This window comes from Prinia subflava, chromosome 2 (assembly GCF_021018805.1).
Source record: "Prinia subflava isolate CZ2003 ecotype Zambia chromosome 2, Cam_Psub_1.2, whole genome shotgun sequence".
Lineage (NCBI taxonomy): Eukaryota > Metazoa > Chordata > Aves > Passeriformes > Cisticolidae > Prinia > Prinia subflava.
The window spans coordinates 41397882-41424405 of NC_086248.1; the positions used below are offsets into that span (position 1 = coordinate 41397882).

The 26524-nt window shown below is 34.7% G+C and overlaps 1 protein-coding gene across 1 annotated transcript in view; it reads right to left on the reverse strand.

Moving 5' to 3' along the window:
- ASCC3 (activating signal cointegrator 1 complex subunit 3) overlaps nt 1–26524 on the reverse strand; it is a 263876-nt gene that overhangs the window by 76427 nt on the left and 160925 nt on the right. Inside the window, exons 15-23 of the mRNA XM_063389711.1 lie at nt 24581–24772; nt 24034–24258; nt 17646–17765; nt 13486–13650; nt 12571–12657; nt 10197–10373; nt 7995–8220; nt 4123–4277; nt 359–457 (exon numbers count right to left, since the gene is read on the reverse strand). Of these exons, the coding sequence (XP_063245781.1) occupies nt 359–457; nt 4123–4277; nt 7995–8220; nt 10197–10373; nt 12571–12657; nt 13486–13650; nt 17646–17765; nt 24034–24258; nt 24581–24772 (1446 nt within the window). The remainder of the gene's footprint in view (nt 1–358; nt 458–4122; nt 4278–7994; nt 8221–10196; nt 10374–12570; nt 12658–13485; nt 13651–17645; nt 17766–24033; nt 24259–24580; nt 24773–26524) is intronic.

Sequence of the window (26524 nt, forward strand, 5' to 3'; positions counted from 1 at the left end):
GAATGAGTGCAAATGTTTACATCTTTATAAAATATTTTACTGCCTGGAATCACTTTTTTCTGCAGTCTTCACAAGATAAAAATACGGCTGGATCTTCATCTTTGTTCTTCAACAGACAAAACCATTACAGTCTTTCTATATCACCTGAAAATAACTGTCCCAGCAAAGGAGAAAAAGGGACATTTGTGCTTAGAAAACACTGCTGTGGAATTCCAAGCTCATCAACTACATATGAATTTGAAAGCTGTACTGCTGATTTGAAAATCTGCTTATGTCAAAATACTGTTTGACCTGACAAATCCACATCTCACTAACTTTGTTTCTGTCTTGCTATGAGATTCTGAATGAAGTCCATTACCTGTTTCTTTTGAATGATGAAGTACTCTGAATGATAAATGTGATCATTAGTAGGGTCTTCTACCCAAATCCACCAGGGCTCTCCAACACTGCCATGTACCTTTATGAGTAGAAAAGACAGCTTTGTTTTAGTTCTAACAAGATTCCCTAGGTTTGCTAGAAATAGTGGATGTATTTTGGAATGACATTGGCTCATCAAGGAATACAGAAGTACAGAAATCAGAGATAAAAGTAAAATAACATTTTTAATCAGATCAGTCTGCTTAAAGATTACGCTTCAATAAGGGTTTGCTTAAGGTACATCTAATATAAATGGACATGATACAAATGCAACTGAAGGTAGTGCCTCAGCTGTTTATAAATTTACTTAACCCCAAGGGTTTCCTCTAGGCTCCTAGGAAAGAACATGTTTTCTTTATTCCTCCCTGTGCTTTTGCCTTCGGGTTCTGTATAGAGGATTGTTGTTTGCAATTGTCTGCTCATTTTTCAGTCAAAAATATTCTCTCAGGATAAGACTGGACACTGAATTGTGACATTCCTGTCCTCTCTCTCATCCCCTTTCCTCTAGAAAGATACTCTAAGTGCATTCAGAAGGCTGTAAATGTAGCCATTGTTACAGGTGAGTGAGAAGAACATAAACAGAGCCGTCACTTGATGGTTTCCCTGCCACCTGCCAACATGACTTTTGCAACTTAGATTTTTGTTTCCTTTGTTGTGTACCTTACCTTGCAATGCCGGCAACGCCAGAAATCATAGCTAGGTATGATGCTAAATTAAGATTTTTTGTTTCTTTATCAGAATAAAAATCTTTACCAATGTACAAGCATTTTATTTAAATATTTTGGAAAACAAGAAAAATGCATGATGAAGGAGTATGGAAAACACACTACTAATGAATGCAGATTTCTGGTGTTTCTGATGACTATGAAAAGTTGCAAAACCAGGAGATAAAAAAAAAAGTTGGAATTTTTCCTAAACTTAATAGAAAAAAAGACAAAGTGCATAGTTGCTTCTAATGGCAGTTTTAATGCTCTGGGAATCTGGTATTGATTCACACAGCACACATTATTTTCAGCATAATTCATTACTGTGTCTGTGTCAGAAAACAATCTGTACTGGTTTGTGAAGGCAAATTAATGCACGAAGAATAAAACTAAGGTGCTTGACTTTCTTTTTTACCACAGTTGCACAATGGACAAATAGAGGGACAGTCATTCATATTTATTACACTTGAATTTCACTTGCAGCTTCAGTGGGAACTGAAACAGTGAAACTGAAATGACATGCAGGTGGCAGTGACACTATTATGTTATCAGGGTTTAGGAGCATTTAAGAGAAATAAAAATAATTAAGGAAGACAATGAAGTTCAAAGCTCAGAAATTTTAGTATTAACTGTAATAGCAACCTAATTTTGGAAAGTCCCATGAAAAAAATGCACAGGGTAAGTAAGATAATCTGGGAACAGGAAATGCAACATATTCTCTAGTAATGATTCTTAAGAACTCTGTGGAGCTCTTAAGAACTGGCACATATCTGTATTTCAGGCAACCATCACCCTAAAACTATATATCTGATATATGACTCAGCTAATTAATACTACTTGCATTATTCTGCATTTCTGCTGGACTCCTCCTAGATGCATTAAGGCTTAATTGCTCTGTCTGGGAAAGTTTATAATCCTTCACTTCTAACAACACAAAAAAAATCTGGGATTTGGCTCACATGCTTTTACTGATCTTATGGGCTCCCTGTACTGAAAACGAAAGATCAAGTTGATGTTGTATGTCACAACTACAAAAACATCTTTTCTTTCTCTTGTAATGTCAAGTGCAAAGTATGTGATGAGATCATTATAGAATTAATTATCCAGGTAAAGGAACAATCTTAAAACCATGAAATGTTAGCCAAGCAGGGTATTTCAGCTAAGCATGGTATTTAAAGTTTCCATAACTGGTTTTATTTGATTACTACAATTCTTTAGACAGAATTTTTTAGCAACTAACTTTTGTACGAGGTACCTAATTATAGGTATATTGGAAAGTTTCTGTAGCCATCTTCTGAGAAGCTTGTTAAAATAATGTGATGATAGGGAAGAAGTTTCAGAGTGTCTATACTGGAATTTGAGACAGTTATTAATTTTCAGAGACTATTAAAATTTAACAGCTTTAGTTATTTACTGTGATAGAAGCTTCATTTACTGAAGAAACAGGAAAACCAACACCACATTACAGAAATAAAAAAAGAAAAAAAAACTTTTCCAAGTTTTTATGATTACCAATAAAAAAATTCACATAAAACCATCTCCATAAACTTAATTGATAAAACAATCATAATGTTTCCAAAGCAATCATTATAAAAACTATGTTAAGGGGTCATGGCAGAAAACAGACTTGTGACAAAATTTTGCTCTAAATTTAGAAGTTCAGAATCAAAACAAAAGTATAATTTTGTACGGATCCCTTTTCAAACTGTAAAGATAAAGAAGCTAGGTTTTTTAGAAAAAACTGATGATGGATTGAGAAATTATTTTGTATTAAGATAAAGTTTAATATGACAAACAATCTTTGTTTTTTGTCATTAGCAGATTACAGGTAAAGTGGATGAAAGCTGAACAATAAAAACTTGTTTCAATCCTAAAAAGTAATGCTTTATTTTCTTTCTGAAGTATTGCACATAAACTAGGCAAAAAAAGATATTAATCTTATAATTCATGGTAGGAATCCATTCAAATATTTCTTTAATAAATCTAGGTGGCAAGAAGAATCAAACTTTCCATATTTTGATTGCTAAACACCCATTTATAAGATAACTTGGTGAAGTGGTGAAGCTTCCACAAGAAAATAAAACACCTTTCATCGGGGGAAATAAGTTCTAAAGTAATTTAAATATTTTTGGAATAAAAGTCTCATTTTATTAGGATTAAGGCAAAATTATAATATAAGGAATTTAAAAAATAATTTTAATAAACCCACAGATACTTAATATCCACATTTCAAAATAATTTATCTTAAGCATAAATCTCTTAAGTCTAAAAGAAGGAAATTATTTTTGCCCATGGAGGTATCTTTTTTCCCCTGTAGAAAGTTTCAGAAGTAACAGCAACAATACAATGCCCCCATGTGGACATTTATGTTTCATTTAGATTTTTTTTTAAATGTCTTTCTAATGAACAGATTCTGAATCAAAGGATGTGCATATAGCTAAATGTGCAACTGGTACAACTCCTTCCATATGCATTTGCATTATAAAATACAGATGAACATCATTCCAACATATCTCAGTTCTTTTTGTTCAGACAGGTCCCAGCAGAGAAAGGCACAGATACTCTGCATGTATATTTGTGAGGCCAGGAGGAACAGGAGAGCCTGGCATACATGAACTGCATTACAAGGCTTTCCTGTGTTTGACATTCATTCATAGTTCAGAGAGCCATTCATGTGTCCCTTTCTGGGAACATAACTATAATCTGTGTGTGACTACTCTGAATATTCAGTATTAACCATTTGCCTCAACATGTTGTACACCGCCCAATCTTACAAAATTAATGAAAAGATGATCAAGAAATTCAAGAAATGAAAAGATGATCTTTGCCTGCTTTCTTCAACAAAAGTCATAAAGGTCATCCCACTCCTATTATCAAATTAGCTTTTTAGCTAAAATAAATGCTTTTTTTTTTTAATCCAAACAGCTATGCACTCCCAGTGATCACCTCCTTTACTGAAGCTAAACCAATGCTTCTTGGCTTGCCCTCCCTCTTTCTTTACCTGGTCGTTCCACATGAAGTCGGCAGCGATGCTCAGCCGCACGCGGAGCACTGTGCGGGTGATTGGCTGGATCGTCGCTTCCATTATGATGGAGGGGATTTGATGGACACACTGTTTTACCTTTAGCCCGATTTTCACATGATGCAGCATATGACCTGCCGAGAAAACACTGGGTGTAACAAATTTGCATTTCCAGGAAAAAGCATACAAGCCTGACTTTCAAATAGGCTTTTAGAGAGCAGTATTACTGCTTGCTTGTTTTGCTCCTGGGTACGTAAATGTCTGACTCTCTTGACCTGGCATGTCTGAATATTTTTTAATACTTAACTTGAATTAGAATTTAAAGCATTGAAAAATCAGTATTGACCCCCTTGTTGGCTGTACCTAATGGGTTAAAATAACTATTAAGAATTCACACCAAAAACATTATGTCAAACTAGTTCCCTCTCCTTCACTGACTTTTTGACCAGGCTCTTACCAAGCTGTATAGTTCTTTTTCAGAGCATAAATACCAACTTTTTACCTAATTGGAACTTCTACAATTCCTGTGTAGTGATTCAAAGCAGACAAAATGCGTTTCATAAAACTGAACAAAGGTACTTAATAAGTTAAAAACACACATAAGTAAACATCTCACAGCAGCTCTGATCTGTCAGAATATACCAGTGTGTAACTGAGACAAAGGAAAAATTAAATGTTGCAATGTTTTTTTATTTTCTATTATAAACATGGTAACTAAGGCAATAAAGTGATTCTATTTATTTAGAAAAATGTCCTACTTGTATTTTACAGCTCAAATCTCTGTTCCCTTGCTCTTCATTTTGAATATAAAACAAAGTATGTAGCAGCAATTTTTTTTTTTACGGAAATTATTCCACCTTCTGGCTTATTTAGGAAAATACAGCTTATTTACTACATTTTCAGTGAAATTGCTAATGTAATTATGTGGAGCATATTTTAGATTTTAACTGTGATGGTCATAAATACTCCCTGCTAATAGCTACCTTACCAACTGCTAATGATATTTTCTGGTATTATTATGCAGCTTTGTGCATACTTACCCATTTAAACAAAACATTAAAAAAATTAAAAAAGGAGAAGTTCTATTATTTGCATTATGTGCAAAATGAAAAGGTGATAGAAACCTTTTTTTGCAATTACAAGACATTTATGAGCACGGCATCTTGAAACTGCTATTTTTTTAATTGATACTTACTGACTTTCCCTTTTCAGTTTTTCTTATTTAACAAATTGGCAGACAGATTTTTCTCACACAGATGTTAATACTCTGAAGTAATGAATGGTCACCCTGCTTAAGAATCAAACCAAAAGTTTTAATACATATCTAATCAGTTTAATTTGCAGTCGGGTAAAATAATTGCACCTCCAACAAGTGGGTTATTAAAAACCAAACCCCTTATGCTGCCACACTGATGATAGATGCAGTATTACAGCACACTTGAACAGTGACTAGCTTTTGCAATTAGAGGTAAAACTTCAGAAATCATTTATATAAAGGCAGATGACAAATATTCAAAGATATGACTCAAAAAACCTATGTAGGCAAGTATGCTTTTCATGGCAAAAATCACTTTTGTTATCAGAATGGGTGAGGTGAACTGTGTTTGCGCAGGACAGCACTGAGGTTCTTTTACAATTACGTGTCAGGTAAAAATAAAGCTCCTCTCCCAGCTTCTACAAAATATGATAAAACTCTCTCCTTCCAAGTCTCCTCTTTTTTTTAGTAGTCTCATTATGAGAAACCATCAGTGGCATTTAGAAAATACTAAAACCCTCTGTAATGAAATAGGCATGGCTAAAAAAAAAAAAAAAAAAAAAGGAAAAAAAAATTTTGCTCATTCTAAAAGGTTTGTCATCTGCATTCTGAAAAAAAGGGGATTGTTTATCTCAGCTAACACAGCGATTTTGTGGCTTGAAACTCCATGTCTACATTGCAATAGCTCATAGATTGGTGTTGATCAGTTCATGGTACCCTGGAATCCAGGACCCGTGCACACAACGTGCTCTACCCATCCAATGCTTTCGTCTCCCCCTTAGCCGAGTTAGCCAGCTAGCTCCTGTCTTTATTACTCTGTCTCCAAGGTCTCAATAACATTTAAAAAGCAAGAAACACTAAGACTGAAACCAGCCCTGTGGAGTAAGAAAAAAAGGCAGTAGCTGGAAGTTGTGCCTTTTCTCATTTCAACACGGCATTGAATTCAGAACAAAAATAAGGTGGCTTCCCTCACATGCCTCAGAAAGAGAGGCCAGACAGGAGGAAGTATGCCAAGTAACTACTTCACAGAGATACACAGATCAACTTTCTTTGATATTTATAAGGCTGAAGAACATGAAATATCATTATGTATGGTCAACAGTGACCTATTTTCACAGTCAAATCTCATGCCTCATCTACTTCCAAACTACATTACTATAAACTGAAACTGGACAAACTGCAGGTATATATAGATACATTTCCATCTTGTCAATACTGGTTCCAATACACTGAAGCAAGCAAAACTGGTTTTGTATTTTTACACAAAAGTTCCTGCTTCTCAAGTGAGGGTATGGGGAGAAAGAAAATTAAAAAAAACCAAACCCAAACAAACCAAACCAAAAAAAAAACCCAAACTAAAAGCAGCTCCACAAAACCAACCAACAACAACAAAATTAAAAAAAAGCTCATACAATTAACAGAAAAGAACACTAAACACTAAAAGACATCACAAATACACAAAAAATTAACAGATGTGTATTAAAAAGTAGTATAACACTTCTGAATAAAAAAATATAATGCACCTCAATAAAATGCAATGGCTTTAATACATTTAATATTACTATATTGAAATGCAGTTAAAGTAAGCATCTAGAATTTTGTCACAGTCTTTTGGTTTAACTTACTAAATGAAAATATAGCCTCTAATTCTGCAAACTTTTACATATTTATTTAACTTTTTCCAGTCTAGATTAGGCACATAACAAATATTTCTAAGCCACGAATATAGTTCTTTTGCAAATGAAAGAAATATTAAGTGAGATGTGACAGCTTCTAAGCAGTGAGTATGAATGGTATTTTTGTTCGAAAATTAGATTTTTCAAAAAATGGTAGTTTGTTTATCAACAGGTCGGCAATAGCAGGTGCAAATGAAGTCCAAATAAAAAATAATACACTAAGGAAAAAGAAATGCATTACATGTGATTTTTTTTTTACTTTAACCAGCTGGTGGGCAGTTTATGCACTACAGTTTATACAGACTTACTAGAAATTGTCATTATGTCTATCAGTAGGCTTGTGGATTTCCTCATTATTGGACTGTCAAATCCTTTAAAAAATTCCATTAAGGTTTTGTTGCAGTGACACCAGCGACAATGAATTTTCCACGTTCAATGAAAATTAATGCAGCCTTTCAGAAGAAGGCCATTTACCGATAGAATACCTGGATGTAATAATATAGTTCTATTCTTTTTCACGTTAATAGTTAAAAAAAAGGCCATATTGTGCCAACTGGCAGAAGTAAACAGATGCCTGTTATAGTAGTGTTGTATGTAAGGTGGGCAGAAAGGGAAGCACACAGGTCAACATAAATATGTATATATACACATATATACATAAATACTTATCAACAGACATCTTTCCATCTGTGTTCTGTGACTACCAGGACATGGGCTGGCCTTATGCTCAGAGCTGTGCCATTTTACAAGCTGTGGAGACTGAAAAACCCTTCTTTATTGGACACACCACATTAATGTGTGGTACGTGGCCACACGGCTTCCAGACCAGAGTTGGAATGCTGATGCACGGCTCAGATTTCGTTCTTACTTGCCCATTGTTTTCTAACAGTTTAAGCAGACCATCCTTGCTGGTGTCTCACCTATCTCATCTTTTCTCATGTCCTTCAGCTTGTCTATGGTGAGGTTCTTCTCCTCCAGCCTGGCGAGGACGGAGGGCGGCAGCGCTGCGAACTGCCTCAGCGGGCTGACCCAGCCCCAGAGGCGCTTGTCAATGACCTTGCTGAGGTTCAGCAGGCGGTACGTCATGGCAGGCCAGCGCTTCCGCAGCGCGATCTCAAAAAGGGCCCGCACAATGCGAGCTGCGTTCTGCAAAGCAGCAAGGAAAAAAGAAAAAAGCAACACTGTAGGAATTCTCTCAAAACTCTTTGTAAAATGAAAAAGATCCCATGGACTCATCTTTGACAAACCATAACAGTAAAGTTTTCTTTTCAAACTGATTTCCAACATTTTTGAAAACTATTTTTTCCATCACTGTCTAGTGGCAGAACTACCTCATGGCTGCACTCTGGAATTATGAAAAGCAACATGTGCAACCAATTAAAATTGTAGTGTCAGGTCTGCCGTAGCACTTTGATCACAGTTATGCTAACATTATGGAGTTCTAAATTTATTGTGCATCATTCACTCCTGAAGCAAATTCGCTTAATGTGCCCCCCATATAACAGTCACCTGCAAATTCACTTTATATGGAAAGTCAACTTTTGGTTTTTTCCAGTTTATGCTTCTATAATAGCATCCCATTTCACATTGAATTTCACAACATTTGCACAGAAGCTTAACAGTAGTGACTTTTAAAAAATGTTTTACTATATTCTGAGAATAGTGTATAACCAAACTGTACAAATATGCTTTGGACTTGGAAAAATAATTATTAACATAAGTTTGAATGAGGTCAGTCTTATCCTGAAAACCTAAGTTATGATATTCCTTTCATAAACTTTTCAAGCTGTATTATGAAGCTATGCCTTTTTTTTTTTTTTTCCCTACCAGGACTATGTCTGGATTAGGAATTATGTTCTTGATTCATTGAATAGAATATAATCATTCCCTACTGGCTCTGCTATGCCAACAGGAATAAAAAATAGAAAATTATTTGGTTGTGATAGGAAGCATATGTTACTAAAGAAGCACATTCCTCTTATTAGAAAGGATGAATAATTTTCTTAATAGTCACTATCCAAGTAAAAAAAAACAACACACTCTGTAGCACTGGTTCCACAAGTACGGTTTATGAAGATCTGAGAAGACCATGTTGCCTCACTAAACATGCTATAAATGAGACAGACAAATAAAAGCAGTTGCCTTGAAAGCAAAGATTAAAAGCGTCGTACTGAAAAGTCGTACTGCAAGTACCACAATTTTTACGATGTGCACAATCAATTCAGAATTTTCTCATTTACACCCATACGTGCTACAAAATGCAAACATTTCTGAAGAAAGTTATGCTACTATGAAAATGTCACTAAAGACTACGTATAATTTTGACTATTTTAATCTCATCTTTAGTACCAACTAAATGCAACTTTTAGATTAACTCTTTCCAAAGCAGTTTTGTAAGGATGAGACAAAAATAATTCTATGCAATGTCGTTGCTGACTGTTAAAAAAAAAGAAGAATGAGAGGCAGACAGGCTAAAAGGTACAACTTTTTTGGGGTCACAGTTGTCTAAATAGATCTCTGTGCCCAGTCCCCCAATGTACATGCCTGTGTGGTAACTAAACATGCTGTGTTACAATCAACCTTTTAGGTGTCAAATCAAGCCAACAAACAAATATATAGACTGGTATGTAAATCTGCACATTTTTTGCTAGATTACATCTAGCAACAGAATTACAACAGCACATCTTTCTTGAGTAAACCAAGGCACGTGAATCAAACACAAATTATGTTTTGCAGAATGAAGTATAAAAACACACAAAGCATAAAAATAGATTACAACAGTTTTTCACACTTAGAAGAAAACCTTGAAATTTAGAGAATACTATTTATGTGCAATCACAGAGCAACTAAATATAGGGGTAGGGGTACTACAAACAAAAAAGGACATTCATAATTAACAAAATTAACAAAAACTGCCACAGTCTCCCAAGGTCAGCTTTTGCAAAACTTTTCTACTCAAGTGTTACAGCTCACATGCGAGCACAAGGCTCTGATTTTTAAATAAACTTGCACAAAAACATACAAAAAAGATGCAGATCAGGGCCTACTTATATAATTGTAATATCTGGGAGAATTAAAATGGCAGAAGACAGCAAAAAATACGTAGAAAATATTATTTTTACCTGTGCAACATACGCAGAATCCGAAATAAGGGAGAAGCTGTCCATCTCCCCTCTGCTAATGTATGTTTGAAGGAGGATATTAATTTTTCCATAATTGTTTTCCACACCTCCTGGAGCAGGAAGTTCACAGAAATCATTCAGTAAGGTATCTAGCTCTTCTATTTCTTCCTCTCTTACCTAAAATACAATTATACGTTATGAAGAGGCTGAAGCAATTCGATAAAAATTTTTACACTGAAATCAAATTTTCCTTATAACATAGTCATATTACTTTTAAATGGAGTCTGTAGTTTGAAAGAGAAAAAAAAAAAAGAAGAAAAAAAGCAGTAAACTCACATTTTCCACAATGTAGCTAATACACCATAATTGAAACTATCTTAATAGAGACACAATTACATTTTGTTATTCATCACCATCTATTAAGGTTGCCATTGACATACAAAAATTTGATATGCCACAGAAATTGAATCCTGTGACCTTACCATCCTTCATCTGATGAGATTTTATTTTTTATTTGACCAGAGTAAAACTTCTGTCCATCTGGATTAGCGCAATCTTGAATTAACATTAAATGTATTCATTATAGTTACACAGTTTGCATGTGGTATAATACATTTTTAAACTCAAAACTGTGAAGTACTATGATTAATCATATTAAAATTTTCACTGTTAATAAGATTAAGTCTTAATACGAGTAAAGAAATATTAATACCTATGGTTTGAATAATGCATAACATTTCACAATCTAACTGATGACCCTTACATGGCAAAACTAGCATAAATCTACATATTCTTTGACTTACTGATAGTCTGTTAGTGTAAAACTTATTTAAAGAGGGTAAATGTTTGGTCCCTGCAGGGAACCATCTGAAAGTAATTTTCATTTGGACCTGACTACCTGACATACAAAAGACCCTAAGACAATTGGGTTAAAAAATCCCAACTTTCTAGTCATTACTCTCACAGGAAAGAAAGACATGAAGTACAGAACCATCATAGATTACTCCAGCTTCAGGGGAATACTATGCTCTGCTTACAACAGCATTTTTGATAATTTTTTCCTGCTCTTTCACAGCACTGTACAGGTCTAATCCAGATCTGTATTTCAGCTACGAGTGAGTTACATGAAAATTCAGAGTTTTTAAAGGCATTATGGAAATGTGATTAATTTATCAACAGTCACAATTTCTATCACACAGAGGGGCAAATCCTGAGTTATTCTTGTGAAAACCAGTTACTAAATTTAACATTCCGAGCTGCACAGCAAATGAATCACAAAAATCTGGAAACAATGGTGCACTGATACCATACCATATAAATCGGAGAAAGTAAACTAGAAAAACTGTGCTTTAGTCAAGAAGCATCACTACTAATTTTATTACAAATATAGAAACATATCATATTTTCCATATGTCTTCCTTTTAAATATTAAGTTATGCTAAATTTAGACCTAGTCAAGCAATATCACTATCATAAAAAAACCCTTCTAGCTTGGAAAATGTTCCATGTATGACTGTGAAACCTCACTGCTTATTATCTTCTGTAATAGAAGAGATTACAGCAAAATAGAATTTCTCCATTAGATAAAGAGATGGTAATACCCAGACAATGTGTGCAAATATGTAAATATGTAGATGGTGAGGGATTCACACTGCCAGCTCGCAGAGCCAGGTGAATGAGAGCCAGCTCTGATCTGCAAGTTGTATAATTGTGGTAAAATGGCAATGAGCCCAAGCTAACAAACCCTGTGGAGTCTGGCTCGTACCTCTGTGAGATGGAAGCATGGGCAAACAAGCTCATGCCAGCTTGGAATGTATTGCCTTGTGCACTACCCACACAGGAGGCAAAAAGGGAGGTGGGAATTGAACTGAGTACAACAGAACAGTAATCTTCTGGCCTGCATAAAATCTGTTATGACAACCTTCTTGATTTCAGATTTGAACTGATGAGAATTTATCGTTCTGCCAGTCTAATATTGTTCCCTGCAGAAAATGTATCAGAGATCACTTCAGTGAGTCCTGCCTCATTCCTGATAAAGCAAAGTGCTCAGGGAGACACCCAATAATACTTTAAACTTCAAACAGAAAAACGATCTCATCCCTAGGCACACTATTCAAATGGACACTTAGCTTCACCTGTTAATAACTGAAGAGTTGAAAAGTTCTTAAAAGCATTTAAAAGAATTACTCAAAGACCCGTAACTAGTTACTAAATGTGCACTACAGTTCAAGCTGATCTATGTATAAATTTGAGTGAGAGCATATTATGTTTACTTAGAAAACATACTGGTGCTTAGCATTTAACATAACTTGTGTCTGTAGACAATATTTATGGAGTAAGTACTACAGAAATATCTAGACAAGACATTCTTTACCTTTATCTGTTCAAACTCTTCAGCTTTTGATACTATAGCAAGAATATCGCCTTCGGTTTTATGAGCATCAAACAATTCATTGAAAGTCTATTAAAAACAAAAAGAACTGATTTGTCACTGAAAATTAAAATACATATATAGCAGAAAACAAAGAAACCTGAGCAAAGAGTTTAAAAGGCATATAAGGTTTATTTTAAATGGAAGTTTTTGGAAGACAAGGGTGATGTAATTTAAACAGGAATAAATTCTACAATGACTTTTCAGTAGTTCCAGAAAAACAGTCCCTCCCAGTGCTTTGGCCATCCCAAAATCAACAGGCATACAATGTGGCCATTTTAAAAAAAGTCTAGGACATATCTGCCGGAATAAATATGTGAGACTAATTATACACAGTGACAGTAAACAGTTAAAAATTATTCATGCTGACTCATTAGCTTTTATTCAAGAAAAACACTTAATTGCTAAAAAAGAGAATATTTTAAGATGAATGTGTACATCAAATCAAGTTTCCAATACTACAAAATTTTGTACATGTTTACAACACAAATCTGATTATAAAGCTGTTCAAGGTTGTCAACATGATAGGACTTTCTCCCAGAGAAGGTCATCAGACACTACACTACAATGTGCTGTCATGTACTAATGGTTGCACACACCACGAATATCAAAATGTTTCTAATAATTCTCCTAAAAGAAGTCAGAAAGACTACAGAAATTTCAAATCTCACTTCATACTGAGCCTAATTTTTCAATACTGCTTTATATTTAGTTTCTTTTTCCAATGTTCTCTCTCCTCATTTCAGTAAATATGATTTGAAAATACAGTGAACAAATCAGCTACTCTGTAATATCTTACAACTATTTTAGGTTAAAAAAGAAGAAAAAACCCTCCAGAAACAGGACATCATCTTTTACCTCTATAGTGTTGTATTTAATATAGTAGTGGCTGGCAGTTCTGCCTAAATCTGTTGAAGAAAAAAAGCCAGTCCGTTCTTCAAAGCGAATCATGCGGGCTTTGTCCAGTTTTCTGCCAACTTCAATAACCAATTGTTCTCTGTGCTTTTCTAGACCTGGATCCATCTAGACATGAAACACACACATTTATTTGCATAAAAGAAATGTTTGTTAAAAAAATAATTTTCTTAAGGTAACCCAGTTACACAAAGTCAAAAACCTGATAAAAGTTATTAAGTCATGATTTTCTTGACTAACAGTTACACTGACATGACTGACCAAAACCTGTATGTACAGGACATAATAATCAGAATAAAATTTTATAATTTTACAATTATTTGGGACTATCAGTACAATGGACACCAATATTACTTATGAAACAGTAGCAAGATTACAAAACACATTTAGATTGAATTTTTTGAAAGATGTTTTAATGTTAAGATATTCTTCATTAAATTATCATTACTGTATCACGTCACAAAAACATGTTATCTTATTACATCTTCTTTTTACAAAAATGGCTGAAGATATACCTTCCTGTGTAGCTGACATGAGAATGGCTTTAATTGCATTGATAATAGATTAAGCTTCAAATTGCATGGCTTAAATGTTTCCTAGCAAAAAAGCTTTAACATCCCCAAAAGCCTTTGGTATGTTAATTAGGATGTTCTAATTAGTGAGTTACAGATGTACAGTAACATTCATATTAAAAGCACACCAAGGAGCTTCCTGTGCCCAACACCACTTCTACTAATATCAAAGTTCAGGAACTTGGACATTTTGTCCAAATAATAATGCACATTATCTCATTAGTACAATTAAAGGCTGGGCAAAACTCCCATCTGAGTAGGACTGCTGTATAATGTGTGTTTCCACATCAGCCACCTGGGATACTCACACTGACAGGGATGAGTGAAAAGAGATTCATAGTTATGTTAACCTTCTGGTATATGTACACCTGAGATATGGCTCTAATTAGACAAGCAATAATTAGTTGAAAACACTAAAACCCTGTTCTAGTCCACGGGCAGTATTCTTATTTCAGGGCTCGTGTACAGTTCAGATTTCCTACGGAATAAGTCATACCAGCCCTCTTGGTAAATCTGAAACAGAGATACATGACCAAGACAGCAAAAAGGAGCAGGCTCTAAGCATTGCTGTGCCTTGGTTTGCTCTGGTTTTCCCTGGCCCAGGACTCAGTTTCACCTGTGTGCAGAAGTACATCATCTCATGGTTGGTGGGGCTGCAGACAAACGTAGCCATCTCCACAAAGCAGCTGTGAAACCAGTTCCTAATATTCCATGTTTGCCAGTTACCCTGAAGCTGTTTCTCCTTAGTTATGGCTTGCCTCAGCTTCAAGTCAAAAGCTAAGATGGCAAAGGTCTAGACTTCTTTTCTCAATAGTAAGTCATGCATTAAGGTCAGATTTCAGAGCAGAGTTGGTAAAAAAAAAGTGATTTAGATGCCAGATGTTCAACATTTCTTAAAACTATTGTGGGGAAAAAAAATATTAAAAAATATCAAAATGACCCCCTAACTCCTTGGCAGTCCAAAGCACCTGCCAATCTTTTGCCTTATGTAAAAGTTAAAGCTGCAGCAGCACACTAACAATTTTTACAAAGTTTTAACTGTAAAAGAAAGGTCACCAACTTGAAAAAGCTGTGAAACAATATTTGACTTTAGAGAATCCATGGTTAGAACCCTTCTTGTTGAACTTGCATAATTAGAGATCCTCAGAATAAAGGATCCAGCCTAAAACAGCTTTAAGCCGTTCTCCTTAAAAAGAGCCTTGGTCCTCAGTAAGAAACTGAGCAGGTCTGGAGTATGCATATGGAAATTCAAGAATGCATGATAAAGTACATTACTATTCATGATAAAGTACATTATTATCCACACTGTCTTCTCTAACTTCCTGAGAGAAATGTTGGGCATAAGCTCCTTTAATTTTTATATCTAAATATAAGTTTTATGGTGATGAAAAGATCTGCTTAACTGAGGGAACACCAAAGAGTGGAACCAAAAGGAGGAGAAAATAGACAAAGGAGTTTATTTAATCCAGGCACCTTTTCATTGCAACCCCAGAAGTATGAGAAAATGTCTGTAATTTATACTACAGGCTTCACTAATACAACATCTGCATTTGCTCCACTTTTTCCTTCCACTCTTTGTTTTCTCTTGCTGCTCATCATTAATTTTGGCCATTTTCATGAATCAGTAAGAGGCATTATCAGCATTTTGGGCAAACAACTTGAAAAATCACGAACCAAAGCAGTGGACCTGCAGCAGCCTGCCCCTGGGTGCAGCCCAGAAAGGCCCTGGAGACAAAACGTGTTGTCCAAAGATGTGCACCCTATTGTGTGGGTGCTCTAAAGTAATTACTGGATGTGGTGAGCACCAGTGGAAAGGGAATGAGGAACGAGTTTGTATCTTTTCAGTCTCATGAAACAGCTAGGAAGCGTGATCCACGAGGGATATAGGGATTCTGAATGGATAACACTGACAGTAAAAATAAAGACAGAAATTGGCATACTGCAACATTACTAAAATACACTAAGACACTACTTATGAAAATTGGATACCTACAACCAGAATGGTCTAACTGACCAAAGCTTTGGTTATATCTGCATCTGGCACTAAGCATCCATACACTCTCTGTCACACGTAAGCTTTGACGTTTAAAACTGGTTTATCTAGAAAACAAGGGGATTTGCACTGGTTTTGCTTCTAAATGAATGGGTAATACTTCACATTGATATAATTTGTTACTACCTTAACTCAAAAATATGAATGTCTAGTGTTAGCACATCAAATCAAAAGGAGCAGAAAGAAGGTTAGTGGAAAAATATAACAACTGCTGGCAATCCTCACTTTCTCATCAACTAGAGCAGGGGAAAGGGGAGAAACTCCTGTTCATTATTTTTAAAATTTATTAAAATATTTCTGTTAGTGTTTTATTGCTTTTTGCACCACTTATTATCACCATTTCTTTTAATATAGAATTTGACAGTGAAACAAAAAAAGGCACTTATATTAATGGGACAACAACATTCTTCTCACTAGCAAATCAATTTTTGCTTCTCATTTATCTATTACTTAATCTATTACTTTGTATCCACAAAGTAATAGATAAATGTGTTAGACACTTTTATATTACCATATGGTAATGTACTATGACTTTTTATAGAAAAGAAATTTGAGATGATCAGAGGTCTAAAGGTATCTGCAGAAGCTTCCTTAAGCAATAGCACACCTATTTCCACAGCACTTTCCACTATCAGAAACAAAAAAATATCAAAAACTGTCTGCTGACATATACCTCTGCATGTCACCACGACCTAATAAACTGCTGCTCACAATGTCAAAATAAGTTATGAAGTCACAAAACAGATTCCTGACATGAAATAAACTGCAGTTACCGTTCAGTTGTGAGTTTGACCTGCATTAGGCTCAATTAACTGTCTAACTATGTTAATATTAAATGCTTATAAACAGCTATACAAAGAAAAAGGTAATAATGTTTAGATAATCTGTAAACTATTAATCTTCCTAAAAATTACAGATAATGGAAAAAAACCCTTATATAAATGTGCTCTGATTCATATCACAGCATGGAATATTTGTAAATAAACAACAAAAAAAATCCAAACAAATTAATAAAACAATCTTATGATTAATAAATCATATGAAAGAAAATATCATCCAATTAGAATCGTTATTTTATAGTTTATAAAATATTATGCCTTGAAACATTCTAGAACAAAAGCTGACAGGGGTGAAGGGGAATCAAGCAACTAAAAAATGCTTTCGTTTATCATTTATATCTAGTCTACAAAACTGAAACACTGAAAACAGCCTAAGTTACAGTATCTGTGTGATAAGAATGAATGGTGTCCTTTGGAGCATAACTTGACCAGTTAAAATGTATTTTTATGTGAACAGAAGGGGCCTCATAATTCAGTGTTAAAAACACTCTGCTGCAGAAAATATCTTCCTTTTTCTAAGCATTTAAAAGAACTGCTGATGTCAGGTTAAGCAGAAATAGCAAATATTTATCCTCACATCAGGGAAGGATTAGAGTCTCAGAACAAGTTACAGATTTTTTTTAAAAACGCATTTTATACCTGATAAGCTTTGTGACTGATGCCATATACTAATGGATTTGCTCTCATCCGTACATAAAGATAAGTGTAACTTATCCACTTTACTGCTTCTTCCACATTAGTTACCGTGCCAAGTGCAATCTGGAAACAGGAGAAGAGACAAAATTAAATATATATGTTACAGCTGTACATAAGTACTTGGATGAAAACACATGGAATTCAGAGTATTAGTATGAGATTAAAGAAAGTGTCGGGATATTTCCAACTTAAATAATTTTGAAATAATCCTAAACCAATAACTTCCAATTCACACATTTTTATCTTGTGAACATGTAATAACATGGGTTGCTTTGACACAGTAGTATAGATACAGTGACCATAAATGATCTTTCCTACTCACTTATGATTTTTACAATTACAAGCAAGCTTGTTACAAAAATAAAAAGACAAACAAATCAAAACTATTCTGTAGTGGATACGGTCAATTTAAAGATAAGTACTTGAAAAGAAAAGTATCTACATTTAAAAGAATAATTTCATCATGCCAATGTGAAAGCACTATCAGTTCCTAAACAAAAGGGTACCAAGAATCTTTAGGGTTTTTCTTCCTCATACTTGGCAATCTCTTTATAGAAAATCTTTATAAATAGTTTTCTCCTTTTGTAGCTGCAAGTCAAACATACAGGTATCTGCTACATTTTTGTTCTATCAAAATATAACAAAATTGAACAAGTAATATTCATATATATATGAAAATATGTTTATCTATATTTCAAGGCTAAATCAGGTATACCAAACCATTTCTTGTACTAAGTGACTTTTATTTTGTTTTTTGAAAATTCAATACTTTTATCACTAAATTGTTGACCACACACACATTTTTTACTTGATAACTTCAGCTCTATTTTAGAACTGGTTAAATTCACATGAAGCATTTTACCACTTAATTCCATGTTAACCTGATTTTACCAGAAGAATTTAATATTTCCTGCATATCCCATGAAAAAAAATTTTTTGGTTGTTGCTGGTTGTTAAAACAAGCAAAATCCCTCTTACCAAAGTTCTGTGATCCATTATTGCATTTTTAAAGCTATTTTTGTTTTATTGGTGTTTGGATTTCATATAAATCTTCCATGTGACTTGGCAGAAATAATAATTTAAAAAAGCCTATAGAACTGAGTACATATACACGTTCAGACTGACATACCTGTACCTTAATAACAACAGTAACATTATTTTTCAAATAATATAAATATCTGGTAAAAAACAATGAAAGCCGTATCTGCCTTAAGTAAACTTAAATTCAGCAAAACCTTGTTAATATCAATGTCTGATAGCACGGAGTAACCCTAGGCTTTGCTTAACACATTTTTCAAGTAGTATTTTGTTCTTTAAAAGCATAAGGAGGTTGGGGAAGTCCCAGCGTATTGCTTTTCAAAGCATATAGCTACATAATGCACTGAAGTAGCTACAAAGGCATTCAGTGCTTCTCAGACTACTACAGGGAGAACATGGAATAGAGCCCACTACTCTTCATTTGTACACAGACTATTTGGAGCATTTGGTTTCTTTGCATAACTCAAGTATCTTTCAGTGCACAACTTGAAGCAGCTTAACAACATAGTCCACAAGTAGCATTTTCCACAATCACTTTCACAATCATGAAAACATAATATCCTTGTAACTGAGGACCATGAAGTCTGACAAAAAACAAAATATCCCTCACTTTTTCTTTGCCTCATTTCATCAAATATATCATTCTATTGCTATTCTATTCTACTCTATTCCATTCTATTCTAATTTTTTATTTTAATAAGTTAAAGGCAAAACTGAAGGGAAAAAAGCAATTGTGAAATATAGTTGCGTTTCAGATACAGTACTGAAATCTGCTACTGCACTTTCCTTCTTCCCCAACTTCAATAATATTATGCAGTCAAAAAAACAAGAGCAATTTCTAAATATTTGCTGCCATCTAGTGTTCCAGTAAAGTTCCTATGTACTAAAGGTTTATCCTACATTAAAACAGTGTGAATGATCCAAGTTTCCAGCATTTCCTCAACCATGTATTAGGCATTTAGTTACAGATGGAATAATTGATGAGTAGAAATATTTACTGTCTTGACATTACATTGTCCAATTGCACCAGTTGTCATAAAACACTTTTGCTCTTTCACAGCAGAGATGTAAACAATGGTGTTTCATCACTCACAGAATGCAATTTTGAGTACTGTATTTATCCAACTCACTGCGTCATTTTAAATTGCAGAAATAATCAGCATCATACAATTTTAACTAATTTTGCAGTGGCTGAAGTTGCCATCATTGAGTGATGTGTTTAGCAACATTTATTGTTATTTATTTTCTTTTTGCCCCTCCTTTTTTTAATGCTATACCACAAACTTTATCAAGTTGAAAGATATTTCAGAGGAGGTACAAAAAAGTGTAAACATATATAAGTAGCATGGCTTTTGGGGGACAGGTTTTGAAAAATGAGGGGCTTTTTTTCTTTGATATTTCTGTAGATTAGAAAATAGCATAAAAATATTACCGATAATATATACCAAACTTATTATATAGCTTAATACATTCTTTTTACATATACGCGCTTTTTTTACAAAGAGAATGTCTGTTATTGTTGTGTAATTGAGATTACACCAAAAAATCTATATATGAATCAAATATTTGTTAAGGTAAGAGAGCAGGGAACCTTTCTTACAACCTAATAAGTAAATTCCTGTTTCTTTTGGAAACCAGTGGATTTTAAATTACTATTTCAGCACCATAGGACTATGGTCTTATTCCTGTGAAGCTTTTGAAATAACTAATGCTACTAGATTTGTCCCAAGTCAGACAGAATATCCTGTGCTTTGCCCCATACCCAGATCAGCCATTCAGTCACCCAGCTCCTGAGTGATTTTTTATTTTAGGAAGGACTCTGAAGGAATTTTTCATCTCCTCTGAGAACCTTTTCCTTAAAGGCAAAAGATTAAGAGGTTTGTCCAGTTCTACATTCCTGGCTTCAGAGGAAAATCGCAAGCACATGCAAGCAAAGGCGCACAGCCTGGGGAAGGTACACGCGCTGTCCAGCGCTGCAAATCATCCCCGACGCTCTCTGGGGAAAGGAGCCGTCCCAGCAGCAAGCTGGAGCCCAGCTGGGGTTGGCAGGGAGGGCTCCATCACGTGGAAACCATTAGGGAAGGAATGGTGACCTGCACCGTATGAGCTATTGATGATAGTTCCCAGATAAGTTAAAGTTTATGGGCTAATTAAACCACATCCCCTGCATCTTATCTTTCTTCCTGTATTTCCAGAAAGGACAGTGTTAGGTATTTTCTGTTTGCCAGCTGGTCAACTGCCCCAGGACTTGCTCCTCTCAACTAAGGACCTTAACCAGCTGTTTGTTTTATTCCTTTTTACTTTCTATTATGCCCACTGGCAAAATTTCAGCAAAAAAGGAAAAGGGCATCTCCACACCTTCATTGATCATCACTTATCATTTACTATTCTGCTAATTTTAGGAGAAAAAAACACCACAAAACCAAACCAAAACTCAGATCTGCAGGAGAGAATTCACAGTGGACTGACATGCTGATACACACACTCAAAGTCTTAATTTTGGTGCCAACTCAATGAATATATTTTATGTTTTCCCACTCTGCAGTTTAAGAACAAAAGCACTGAAGCATCAAGATCAGCTGTCTCTGAGGTTAGGTAACAGCAAGCGCTGAAGGGCAAAAAGTGGCAATGAGGAAGAAACATCACACAAATTTCTCCCAAATTCTTTAATTATTGCATCTCAAGGTAATTAGTTAACGATATTGGCTTTGCTCTTGGTATCTTTAAATGATTTTTTATTCCATTTTTGGACAGTTTTTAAAGTACTTTTCTGGTTAGAAACAGTGCCCTATAGAGAATTCCACTGTCTAACCACCCAGCTGAAAAAATTTGGTTTCTAAACCTGCCACTGGCTCATTGGAGACAAAACATCCTGGTTCTTGTCCCAGGAGAGATGCAGTATTTTGCCATTTTACTTCATTTATTACTTCACAAAACTCTGTCATATAATCTTGATTTGCCTTTATTCTCTCCTGAAGCATACAGAAAATTGGTGAGTTCCTTTCACAGAAACTGATTTATTCTTTTGCCCATCTTCTCTGCAAATTTTCTGCTTCTAGAAAATTATTTTTTATATAAGGATTGGAAATACTGCAATTTTTTTGCACTATTGCCCAAATTTTCCCTCCTGCACCTCGTAAGTCTAGGTACAAAATTCAAGGCCCTGGATTCCAGTTAGCTATGGTGTGGCTAGGATTGTATCCTGTAATACCCCAAATATCTGAATCATTCTTACCATCTACCTATTTCTGCCAAGAAAAGAGAGATAAAAGCAATTTCATATTCTTGTGGAAACACCAAGTCTTCCCATACTTCCAACTGCTGCCTTCATCTTATTAGCCCTTCTTTCAGCTCTTGGTGTGTCCATAACAAATTAAGAATTTAAACAATTCAGCAGTTCTTCCGGCCTTTAATTTGTTTCTCTTTACAACTAGAGAATAGATAAGCATTTGGATTTCCTGAATGGCTTGTAATAAAAGCAGATTCTGCTCCTACAATATGCTGTTTTATTATCCATCAGGGCAGATTTCCTGGTTCTAACAACAGCCTCTGTTATGGAGAAGATGACAGTGGTCATCAACATACTTGACTTGATTTCTGTAACAAATCAGTCAAAACCCATATATTTTGTATCCAGACAGTGCTATGCCAAAGGGCAGAAGATGACTAAAATTGAATGTGCTTCCTAAGACTATACACTAAGTCATATGATGGTGTATATTTTAAAATGTGGATTTCTTCCAGAATGGTATTGGAACAGTCATCTCCAGATAAACTTCACAATTTCTTCTGAACCACCTGTATCTTTCTCAGACAATTCCACTATCTTAGATCAAATCAGCATACACAGAAGTTTAGACTTAATCCAATTATAAGGAAATGATAAAGTTACTTTCCAAAAAACACTGACACAATAGCTCCTTATCAGTGCTTATAGTATTACTTACCTGTAATCTGGCAGCTACTAATTTTTCCTGCATGTTATGACAGGAGGATAAGTAATATCACGTATGTTGCTTTCAAGCCCTTGCTATACTATTGTACTCCATTGCTATTTCTACTAACTATAATTTATCAGCGATTAACAAAATTCTGACTGCATCTTCAGCTGCTGTAACTGTATCACTTAATGGAATATGGGGTAATTTTAAAGCCATGAGTACACTGTTCTTTTCATATTACTACCATTACACAAAATCAGAAAAAAAGGCTAACTTTCTAATATTCAAAAAAACCCCAACTAAGTAACTCTTCTGCTGTGAAGGAAAGCCTATCCAACCCTTGTTTCATTTTCTACTTCATGTATCTAAAAAATAAACAACCCCAAAGCTCTTCCATAAAATCTGACTGGATGTGTTCCTGGTGAAAAGACACCCAGTATCCCAAGACCAGATAACTCTCACCTGACATACTGGGGTGCTGAGCAACAACCATACATAATCCTGACCTACACAACCAACATCAGGACGTAAATTTTTACTGCTAATGTGTAAGTTGCTACTATGCAATTTTAAATAACTGAAATTCTGTCCAGTTCCACTTAGAGAATGTTCAGAGATGTCTGTCTCCAGGATCATTAAGTGTTGTCAAAAGGAAATGGTTGAGAGCAAGATATCAACCTGCTGGAAGTACGCCTTCTGTTTATTTTTCCTCTTTTTTTTGTGGTAGAAAGAGAGATGGATAAATTGCAAAAGTGATGAAAAGCTAAAACAAATATCTAAGAATTGTGTAGATAAAATAATAAGCATCTTTAAAAGACTATTCTTAACAGACTACATAAACCTCACATCTTTCAAAATGAAAAGCAGTTGTATGTCACTGGACATTTCAGTTTAGCTAATCTGCTTGACTTAACTGAAAAAATGTCCAGAGCCTTTGAAAAAACCTTAAAGCCAAGTCCATTATTCTTCCTACACTGCAGTGAAATATGTGAATTTGGCTACATACAGAAAGACAGGCTTTAATTTTTTTGTGGATTTTACTTTTCAATTACACAGAACACCTACTAAATTCTGAAAAACCAATTCTGATTAAAAAGTAAATGCTGCATTGCTATGGTTTTATCTTAATGGTATTTTGACCCTCCATCCTACTTTGAATATCTACTATCTTTTGTAAAAGACTCCCCATTTTCACATATGTAGCAGTTTACTTAAATATACACACCTACACACTAATGGTAATAAAATATGTACAATGAAAATTTTATTAATTGTGCCAATATTGCATTTTTGTTTCAAATAATGTCAATCCTTTAAAGTTTGCTAGTTTCTCTAAACAAATCAAAGGTTACCTCCGCATTTAAGTTGTCTGCAAGGCTTTCAAGAAACTGGCTTTCAATTGGGTTCTGCTGTGTAAGAAGAGTCAGGTAATGACTGAGTTTATCATGAGTTGTGATAATGATGCCTTCTCCGAATTTGTCAAACTGAGGCCGTCCAGCTCGACCAAATATCTGCATGACATCTAAAATTCCAAGGTCAACAAAGGAGCCTCTTTTTGCAGCATATATTTGTGTTCCCTGGTTGAGGAAAAGTTAACAAAAATTAACATAAATACACATGAATATAATCCTGATGAGCTGAATACTGAAATTAGGCAAATATAGCATGATTTCAGAAGTGTACTTTAACTAATCCTTTCATAATCTTTGATATATTTAAATCTTTACTATACAAACTAGACTCCCACTGGAGAGAATCAGTTTAATGAGATATAAATAACATTTCAAGTCAATCAGATATTTCCCCTCCAGGACCAAAATTCACAAGAGATCTCACTATCTATACTTTACAGGTTTCTTTTGAGACAGATAACCCCTTGCACAGCAGGGAAGCTCTCACCTTAATAACAACAGCATGAGCAGGCAGATTGACACCCCAAGCAAGTGTAGCTGTACAAACCAAGACTTTGATATGTCCATTAGAAAACAAGTTCTCAACCAAACTTCTGTCCTGCCGCAGCATTCCTGCGTGATGAATACTGAATCCATCTGGAAACAGCTCACGTAGCTGCTTGTTTCTGGATCTCTGTACCTAGAATGGACAAGAGTAACAATTAAATTCACTTCTAATTACAGCACAAGAAGTATTGTATTAAAAAATAAAGGAAAAAAATTGAATATTATTATGAGTCATAAGAAAGAAACCATTTCTATTAAGATTGGACTTTCCATCAAGGCCAGCTTGTGATGGTTTTCTATAAATTAATATTTCTATACTTGTTTTCTGAAGAATACACTTAATTGTATAAAAGACTGTAAGGAGTTTAATCTTTGTACAGAAGTAAAGTTTCACTTAAATGGAGATCTGAGTTAACCAACAGTGAGTAACACGGAAACTGAGAAGTCACTTATCATTTTTGCTTAAAAGCAGCTCTTTCAGACTGTGCAAGCATCTTGGACAGGCTTGAGGCATCAGGCCACACACTATACTTACCATGAAGGAGGGGACACCTTCCTCACCACCAGACATTTTATGGTGCAGCACAGCCTGAATCAATAAATTCATAGCAGGGAATCAAACTGTTCATGTACCCCTCATTTTTCCTTTCCCATAGGCAGAAGGCTGGGATCTCAGTCTGCAAAGCCTCCAGCCCCCTGCAGGGTATGAGGTCTGTGAGCAGGGTATGAGGTTTTATTTCTGGGTGCTGCCTTTATCATGCTTCATCTAGACTGAACAGTGATTCTAAGTTATGAAAAACTAATATACTTCCCTAACACACTTCTGATTTTCTGCCTGTCTCTTCCACATTCATACCTGCTGGACTAACTGCCTTCCAAAATCAATTGCTGCTAAATATGACACCAAAAGGGTTGTGGCAATGATGATTCTAATCTTTCTCTCAACCAGATTTCTTCCTTTGTCCACGGAGAATCTCTACTTTTTCATAAGGAAAGTAGTTATAAAGGTTAAGTAGGATTTGACTCCCACTGTATTTTCAGCTGTTCATATTACAGTGAATTAATTCTAGATAAAATTAGATTATTATTGTTGTCATTGTTGATGTTGTTATATCTTCACATTTACCATTTCCTGACACACAGCCACCAGAAAGTTGATTTATGGGATATAGAGTGGATAAAGCAAAGCAAAATGTGGTTCACAGTGCTGGCAAACTGCCAAACATGAACAATCTCTGCAAACACAGAAATAAATAGGGAGATGGGAATGCAATTATAAAAGGAGGGCATGAAAAGAAAAATATTGTAAGAAAAACACATTTCTCAGTTTCTCAATTATCCAGCTTCTCAATATCTGATCTTTCCTGCTTTAGCAGTAATTATTTACTATTCGTTTAAAGGAAATCAAACTCAGGTTTTAAACTACACATGACTTTTTGGCAAATTTAATTAACTGCTGTAGTGCTTAAAAATGAATAAATGATAAATTGATAAAATGGCCCAGCAGTTCATGAAGCGTATTCTTCACGAACTAACAAATGAAACCAAATATTTCATAAAGAGCACAGATGCACCAAGGTTTGCATTTATTGATTATCAACAACAAAATCCACAGAAGGTTATGGAAGATTCCCTTCAGCTGCATACCTAACTGTAACACAGAAAATTGGATTGATCTTGATCAGATCTGGAACTTGGTGTAAGCATTTAACTATGAATTAGCTCTTTTCTTAAATACGTGATTAAACAACCATTAAAAAAATCTTTTTTTTAGTAGAACTTGTTGTATTGGAGCCACATGCCTCCTTTATATGTATTAAAGTATTTACTTTTCAAAAACCACAGTTATTCAATATAAAAAAATACACCTTAAATATTATAATCT